At 40.7% G+C, this 9,127-nt stretch overlaps 1 protein-coding gene across 1 annotated transcript in view; it reads left to right on the forward strand.

Annotated features, from left to right (window-relative positions):
• LOC106870896 (uncharacterized) overlaps nt 1-9,127 on the forward strand; it is a 30,275-nt gene that overhangs the window by 10,976 nt on the left and 10,172 nt on the right. Inside the window, exons 3-11 of the mRNA XM_014917131.2 lie at nt 414-757; nt 1,448-1,651; nt 2,527-3,602; nt 3,713-3,819; nt 4,063-4,210; nt 4,559-6,576; nt 6,920-7,003; nt 7,536-7,660; nt 8,630-8,727. Of these exons, the coding sequence (XP_014772617.1) occupies nt 414-757; nt 1,448-1,651; nt 2,527-3,602; nt 3,713-3,819; nt 4,063-4,210; nt 4,559-6,576; nt 6,920-7,003; nt 7,536-7,660; nt 8,630-8,727 (4,204 nt within the window). The remainder of the gene's footprint in view (nt 1-413; nt 758-1,447; nt 1,652-2,526; nt 3,603-3,712; nt 3,820-4,062; nt 4,211-4,558; nt 6,577-6,919; nt 7,004-7,535; nt 7,661-8,629; nt 8,728-9,127) is intronic.

The raw sequence follows: 9,127 nt of genomic DNA on the forward strand, positions 1-9,127 counted from the left end.
GGGGGGGGGGGGCAGAAAGAGAGAGATACAGTATTTGATGGCATTTAAGATGCAGTTTATTTTCCCCCCAAAAAGGGGATTTCTTAAAAATCACCCTGGATTGTAGATGTGATGTTGGGTCTATATTACATACTTCAATGCACTAAAAAAGTTTTTCCCTAAAGAAGCTGAAATAATTGGGGTGTGTCAAATATCCCCATGCATCTTTTTTATGTAGTAGTAGTAGTATGTGCTATAACATTGTATTGCTGCACCCACCAATTGTTTGTGGTTTCCAAGACAGCAACACTTTCACACCACTTTAAGAGTTTGATTATTAATTAATTATTTGTAAGATTATTTTGATAATATCACACATATGATATCTGTTTTAATTCTACTACATCTTTTTTTTTTCCCTCATGGTTGTTTAGTGAAAGACACACGGCAGACTGTCTTTGACCAAACAGAGAGCTTCAACGCCAATAACAACGGAAGCCACGTGAATAGTATCACCGATGATGACCAGAGTGATGCAGATGCCAACAGCAACACTCAGTCATTTTCACCAAAGAACAACACAAGAACAGCTGAAGACAATAATCAGCCGACCATAACGGGAAACCATAGTCCGAGTAGAGAGTGCAGCAGCCTGGACGAGGCTGTTGTAGCGCAGCTGTATGCGAAGGCTCTGGATGGATTTGTCATTATTCTGTCACGTGATGGTGAAATTGTTGATGTGTCCGAGCACGTTGGCAAATACTTAGGTATCCAGCAGGTAAGTGCTTTGCACAGGCTCCACTTCCTAGTCTCCTTGCTCTTTACATTCAAACACAAGCATACCAATGATCACCTGGTAGAGTTAAGGGCTGGCATTCGTGCTTCTCTCTCTCTCTTTCTCTCTCTCTCTTTCTCTCTCTCTCTTTCTCTCTCTCTTTCTCTCTCTCTCTTTCTCTCTCTCTCTCTCTCTCTCTTTCTCTCTCTCTCTCTCTTTCTCTCTCTCTCTCTCTCTGTTTTGGCCTCTACTTCATATTTGTTTTTGTATTTGTGATGGTACTTTTGGTTGGCTGGCTGGCTGGCTGGCTGGCTGGTTGGTTGGTTGGTTGGCTAGTTGGTTGGCTGGCTGGCTGGCTGGCTGGCTGGCTGGCTGGCTGGCTGGTTGTTTTTAAACTCTTCTATACCTTCAGGTTAGACATCATGTACGCGTGTTTATATCTGTATATCTATCAATTTCTGTCTCTCTCTCTCTCTCTAAAATATATATATATATACATATATATATATACCTATATATTTGAATATATACATTAGTTGTTTGGTTCAGAAGTTTGCCTGTCACTGTAATCCGATTCCACGTTTCATGAGAGTTCGTGACAACTGTGTCTGTGTGTGTGGGTGTGTGTAGAGTATCCAGTTCTCTCTTGATATGTCTCAATGACCTTCTAAATCTGACTTTTATACTTCACAGATTGACCTTCTTGGACAAAATATCTACGAGTACATTCACCCATGTGACCACGAACAGCTACGAAGTGAGCTGGGTCCATCCCGGGCCCATCGTACGGCTGGAGTTGACACTTTGCCTTCTCCGCGACAAGTGTTCTCACTTCGTGTGAAGTCTACATTGACAGCAAAAGGGCGCAACATCAACCTGAAGTCTGCATCGTATAAGGTAGGGGCCCCTTTCTAGTTTTGGCTGCTGTCATTGTGTGTGTGTGTGTGTGTGTCACTAGAAGACTATGAACTCGGGGGGGGGGAACTTTATTCTAAACCAGGGGTTCTCAACCATTTCTTACCTATGGACCCCTCTGATCCCTATTTTACTTAGGTGGTCCCTCACAACCGTTTGATGTCTAAAATATCCTATTATATTTTTGTCATTAAATATTAAGAATTGTATGAAAAAAAATTGTTAAAATATTTTGTGTATTGTATAAGCACAAGCAATTTCTTGAAGTTAACCGCAAAATCTTATTCCTGCAGGACTCAGGGTCCCCAAGGGCTATACTTAAGTAGCCTTGATTAAAGGCTGCTTAAGTTTTTTGCCGTTGTGTGTTGATTGGTCTTGGGTCTGATGAATATTGATGCAGCTAAAAACCGTGCTCTTCCTCAGCACATCTGACAATGCAACTGCATGGAACTCTGTCTCCCAAGAACTGCATAAAGATCACATTTAACTCTTCTGTGAATAGAATCATTACTTGTTAAAAGTTATTCATTCAATAACTGTGTGAGATATTTATACAGTCCTTGGGATACGGAAAAGCTCTATAAATTTCATGCAATTGGATCAGAAGATGCACTAAAAATCATACTTTTTCTAACTACATTTGGCATCCAACTTCATGTAACTTTAGTAACCTCTCTCTGTCCTGAGTCTAAAAATTCAATCTAATCCTTTTGTAAAATTGAATTATCTTTAATTGTTGAAAATTATCGATGCAGTAACTATCTGTGAGAGTGTGTCCATAAGCATTCATACTTCTGTATGTATGCTTATGTCCATACATGTTATTGTTCTCTCATTTTTGATGCTTATTTTTGCAGGTCATCAAGTTCAGTGGTCAACTCTTGTGCCCTACTGGAGATATCAACTTCTTCCAATCCTCATCAGCTACATCTCCTGCATCATCCTCCTCCTCTACGTCATCATCCACTGCGTGTTTACCATATTCATCCTCTTCACCTTTAGACAAAGCTTCTCTCCAGAAGAAACTAGCAAAGCACGTTGCAGCCAGCACTGATGCTGACAATGATAGTGATGGTGAGGATGGTGATGACGATGATGATGATGATGTTGTTGTCATCGAGAAGAAGGAATTTAAGTCTGAAGCAAATGATGACGATGAGTACAGCAGGCAGGAGATAAAGACAGAGAAACAGATTGGTGAGGAAGGTGGTGACAGCAGAGGAGGAAGAGGAAGTTGCGATCAGGGTCCCCTTCACCCTGGACATCATCCAAACAAACACAGCCCCCCCCAGCACTGTCTTCAGTCTGAGCACCTTCACCACACTTCATCTTCATTACATCAACAGTCATCGTCGTTAGCAACATCACCTATAACAATAAAAGAAGAAACAGAAAATGGAAGCTTTACGTGTGAAGCTCAGGTTGTAGGCAACAGTCTTTCTCGTCTCCTTAAGCTTCCACTTCATCAACATCCTCCAACTGATGATGATGATGATGATGATGATAGTAATAAGATGGCTGACCATGTGGATGACAAGGGTGGTGAGACTGGAAGTCATCAGAAAGGAGAAGGCCACCATCATGTGGGTCGTTTCCGTGACAACCTGAAGCAGAAACAGGATAATGATGACGAGGCTAAATCAGGTGATTCCAGTGATGCCACTGCTGATCAAGAACATAAGGACAGCAAATGTGATGACACTGCTAAAATGTTGTCACCCTGTGCCACTCCTGCAAACCGTAGCAGGCACGTCAGTGGCAACAGCTCTGACAGCAGCAGTGCCGAGACCGGAAACGCAAGAACAGGTACTGCTTACTTTGTGGCTTTCGGTGAGCCGATTCCTCATCCTTCTAACATTGAGATACCACTTGGTTCCCAGACTTTCCTCAGCCAACACAGCATGGATATGAGGTTCACTATATGGGATGAAAAGTGAGTATATATCTTTTTATTATAACTAAATATAAAAACAAACATCAACAATATATGTGTGTGTGTGTGTACACTATATCCTCTCTTTCTTTCTCTCTTTGTGCTCACAGAATCAAAGAATTGGTCGGCTATTCTTCTGAAGACATCATTGGACATTCCATATATGAGTATTATCATGGATTGGATGCTGAGACGGTCGGCCAAGCGTTTAAGGAGCGTAAGTACCTGTTTAGATGATTACAGTGAGTATAATGTGTGGGTGTATCTTACCGTCCGCTTTCCATGCTAGCATGGAGGTTGAAGTATGGGTAGGGTTAGGGTAGAAATAGGGGTGTTGCAGCAAAGGAGTTAAAATGGTTGGAGAGAGGAAGGAGAGAAGATGCAATGCTGGTTGGGGTCCCACCTTACAGGGGTGCGGTGGATGTGGACTCATGCATTCAGTATTTTGTTTCCATTTCAGTAATGACAAAAGGACAGATCACCACGGGGCAATACAGATTTCTGGCCAAGCAAGGTGGCCATGTCTGGCTGACCACTCAAGCAACTGTCATTTATGACAACCGCACACAGAAACCACTCTATGTTGTCTGCGTTCACAGTGTACTTAGGTATGGTATTTCTCCGTTTCAGTTACCTCTTGTCCCCTTGTGGCTTTTCTTTCTTCTCTCCTTACGTCTCTTTCTGTCCACTTGTCTGTCTGTCTGTCACTTCTTTCCTTTTCTCTGCTTCTCTTGCTTTGTTTTTCACTTACTTTCTTGAAACGGCTTCACCTGTCTTTTACATTTATTGTCTCTTTTCTTCATTCTCCTTTCTGTTTTGTCTTCGTTTGTTCTCATCTTTTTTAGTCTCCTCTCTTTTTTATATTTTATTATGAAATTTTGAAATTATTTTCACATTGCTGTTTTTGTTCATCAAACTGTAATTCTTCCATTTTGCTTTTTGTTTCTCTCTTTCAGTGAGATTGAAAACCAGCACGAGATCCTTTCCATGGTACAACAGCCATTATCTTCTCAATCCCAGCCACAAACCCCATCAGCAAAACAGTCTTTCCATCCACAAATAGAAGATCTCGTCCACACAAACAACAGCAATACCAAACACACAAATGACCACAGTGTCACATCATCATCATCATCATCATCATCAACTTCTACTTCTGCAACAAGGAAAATATCCATGGACCGTACTCAGTCGTACTCTCTACTTGTTGCTCCAAAGGTTGCAACTTCTGAAGCTGAAAGCCAATTGTTGGTGAAGTGTAAGAAAGAAAATGTGGTGAACCTCAGTAGTGGTGGTCATCTTCTTGGCAACAATAACAATGACGATACCAAGAGGAGCAAGGATGGTAGACCCTTGTTAACCTACAAAATATCTAAGTTTACCCCTCCACTTTCATCAACCTCCTCCTCGTTGTCTTCTCACAAGTTTGTCCTCTCCAAGCTTGGTGACCTGGTGAGTCAGCGTGAAGCAGGTCCCAAGTCATGTGACAGCAGGTTTTATAGCCAGAAGGATAGACACAGCATTGGACCTGGTTTTGGTGGCAACAAAGAAGAGGGAGAGCAACAAGGGGAGCAAAGAAGCCTAAAAAAGTTCAAGAGAAAGGCAACAAACAATGAAGAGGAGAGAGTGAACCACAACAACAACAATATGGAGAGCAATGAATACAGAAGTGAGAAGCCATTGGTGAAGGAAGAGAATAGCATCGTAGATGTTGTAAGCTGTAAAGATGGTGCTATGTCTGAAGACTACAAAGAAGAAGACAGCAGCAAGTTGAAGTGGAGGAAAAGGCATCCAGGCAGTGTTGTGGTGAATGCCTTTGACACTGGCATTGGAGCAAAAATGGACGTTGATGAGGATGATTGCTTTATTGATGATAGTGAAGTGAAAGAGACAGGTGAAACAGAAATGGACCTGAACCAGAGAATGGCGAAGGGCAATGACGTTGTGATGACAGAGGTCATTATGGCTAACGATTTTGATACTGGAACAAATTACACCACTATAGAAGTTTCAGAAAATGGAGGTAGAAGAGTTCCTGTGAAGATGGTTGATGGCAGAGTAGAAGACAAAGAAATGGATTTTAGGAAGAAAAAGAATGAAGATGAGGACAATACAATTGAAATGAAGATGGATGATAGAGATAACAGGTTTGACATTGGCATTAGAGATTATAGAAATGAGGCAAATGGCAACTATGAAGAAGACAGTGAAATGGCGATATTGGAAATCTCAGCATCCAAGCAAAAGGCAGAGTCTAATAGACAGAGAAAAATGAAGAAAAAGATGAAAGATGATCTGAACGACAATGATCCAACAAGGATGTCACCACCCTTACCAGCAATCTCCAAGAAGAAAAAGAGAACGACAACAAAGACAATTGAGTTTATGAAAGAGATGAAGATAGCATCTCAAGAGAGCAGCGTGTTTAGCCCTCATTCTCTTGGCTATTCACTAGCGTCTCCTGACTTCACTGCTGCCCCACCTGCTCTTATTTGCGATGATGATGGTAATGTTTGTGATGCTGTTGTTGTGGCATCAACTGAGGAGTCGCAGCATCGTTCTCCGCAATCGAGTGGTATTGCTAGCAGTGACAACAGAGGACTCGATAACCTCGGCCAGACCTGCCAGCCATGGCAGAGCCACCAAAACCACTCCAGCAGCCACAGTCCTGGTCCGCTGCTAAACACTGAGAAGATCTTTGCGCCCCGGACAAAGGACATGGATGAAAACCTCTACATCAACAAAAATAGCACAAACATAGCAACAATACCAACATCGTTCCTCAGTGAAGCCAACAACAAAAATAACAACAGTAACAACACAACTTCTTCTCATGATCCTGCAGTCACAGGTTCTAATGGCAATGCGGGATCCAGTACCACCGGCGTTACCAATATGTTGATTGATGACTTGGTTTCTCCAACAACAACGCTGCTCCTTGATGAGCAAGGTGACAGTTCATCGACAACTGACTGTGAGTATCATTTATTATTATTATTGTTATTGTTGTTATTATTAAAGTACAAGGGTGCCTGGCCGAGTGGTTAGGATGTTAATCTCATGATTAAGGGAGTAGTAGTTTCAATTCCTAGACCATGTGGTGTATTGTATTCTTGAGCAGAATCATTTCACGTTGCTCTACAATCACTTTGACACCTGCTGTGTGGCACACCTGTTCAGGTAACATTGAGTTGATGGAGGGGAGAGTGGCTATTAGTATCACTATGCTTAAGCAAAATATTTATATGATGATGATGATATCTACAGCCACCAACACTTTTCGTCTAACCTGCAGTATCTCACTGTATATATTCCAGGTATGAATGCATTTGATGATTTGACATTTCGGGCACCAAGCGCAGGTGATGTGTGTATAGATCTGTCAGTACCTTCCAGTTTTGGTAAGTACATATTTATATATATATATGTATATGTATATCTGTTGTGCTGTATATCTATGTATGTATTGATCTCTCCCTTTTGTGGTCTGTATGCATGGCTCACCTAGTTGTGCAACGTATGCATCTGTATATTGTCTCATCTGGTACATAGAGCATTATTTTAGATTTGCTTTTTCCATACTTATTTAGTTTACCTTGTTTACCTACAGTTGTCCTTTGTCATCTCTTCATCAATTTGACACTCTGAGATCACGCATTTTCACTTCTTTCCACATTTTCTTCAGCCTTCCTCTTCTGCCTCTCATTCTGTCCTCTTGGGTCACTTGGCCCTTCTTCATCAAGCTGTCATCTTCCATCTGCATCATGAGCTTCTTTCAGTTTCTGTCTATCATATTAATTCATGAGACTTTGGTTGACCTGGTGGTGGGGTTATATCCATTGCACACACACACACACACACACACACACACACACACTGCTTTTCCATCACAATTTCGCTATCTCTCATCTGCCTTTTCTTTCCGTTCCACAGAAACAGCTTTCAAAGTTCCAACACTTGATGCTGATGACGCATATATGAATGAAGTCAGTATGACAGAGATCTGTGATAACAAACCACGGTGTTTACCGGTTCCAGATTTGTCTCCTCAGTTACAAGTATGTATATATTTCATTAAAGGATTGAAATTCTGAGCCAAACTGTTAGGATTTGGCCCATTTATGTATGCTTATATTTCAGGAGTTGAACAAAATAATGGAAGCACCTTAAAATTTCAAAGAAATTTATTTTAATATGGGGTAGGACCGCTTTTGGCAGTAATTACAGCTTGAATTCTACGAGGTATGGACTTGTACAAAGTTTGAATTGTTTCCAAAGGAATATTTGTCCATTCTTCATCTAAAACAGTCTCCAGTTCTTGTAGTGATGATGGTGGAGGATATCGACTCCTTACTTGTTTTTTCTAAAACTCACCATATATGTTCAGTAATATTGAGATCTGGGGACTGTGGTGGCCAGATAAGATGTACTAAAACCATTTTATGGTTTTAGTACTTTTTGAAATCTGATGTACGTGCTGCTAATCATGGCCCGGGCCATTTTTTACTCGGTTAAGTGAAGTGTCATCCAAGCTGATGTTTATTGGTGATTGAATTTAATTTGCAACACCTGTGTTTATTTATCAGCTTTGCTTTTGTTGATAATCCTTAACTTTTCCTATATATATACACACACACACACACACACATACAGCCATTGTCTGCTTACATTTTGTGAAATAATACTTTGGTTATTTCTGGTTAATCTTACATGGTTATGCAGAGACACACAAACACACAGTCTCATACAGTTACATACACACACAAACACTTAAACACATAGTCTCATACAATTACACACACACACAGATACCAGCAGACAATCAGTGTCGTATTTCTCATTTAGTTATCTTTATTGGAATGCTAACATTGAGGGAAGAGGAGGGTATGGCAAGTGAGTATATATATATATACATATATATATATATATATGATGATGATGACCACAACGCTATATTAATGTATATATGCAGCATTTAAATTCTTTATTCTTCATATTTCTTTCAAATACTTGATGATAACCAAAAGGATTTCAGCATAGAAGAGCCGGAATACGACATTCTGCAGGCCACCCTGTCCTCACCAAATGAAGGCAGTTTGTTGCTGAGCCCAGACATCGGAGACATGTGAGTTCAAATCTTTGTGTGTGTGGGGTTTTATTTTCCCATCTCTCTTTCTTTCTCGCTTTCTAATTGTTATTTCCATTTGTGATTAGTAAAAGTCAAAGTCAGTGGAGTGGGGTGGGTAATCATTTGATCCACTAGAAATAACAGACATGTGCTTCGAACTTCATCCACCCTTTCTTAAAAAAAGAAGGACACAGTGGGCAGTGTCAACCTAGATATACATGAAGACTGGACAGTCACAACTGGAGCACCTTTGATCATTGGCCTGCCTGTTCAGGGTTAAACCTGGAGCTGAACAATGAATCTGAAAGGCGAAGCTGGTTTTTCTTTGAAGTATCAGAAGATTTTGAGTTTTGTTACTCACACATCTGTTGTTAGCAACACAACCACTGCTATATAT

Source organism: Octopus bimaculoides, chromosome 24 (genome assembly GCF_001194135.2).
Source record: "Octopus bimaculoides isolate UCB-OBI-ISO-001 chromosome 24, ASM119413v2, whole genome shotgun sequence".
In the NCBI taxonomy this organism is placed as follows: Eukaryota; Metazoa; Mollusca; class Cephalopoda; order Octopoda; family Octopodidae; genus Octopus; species Octopus bimaculoides.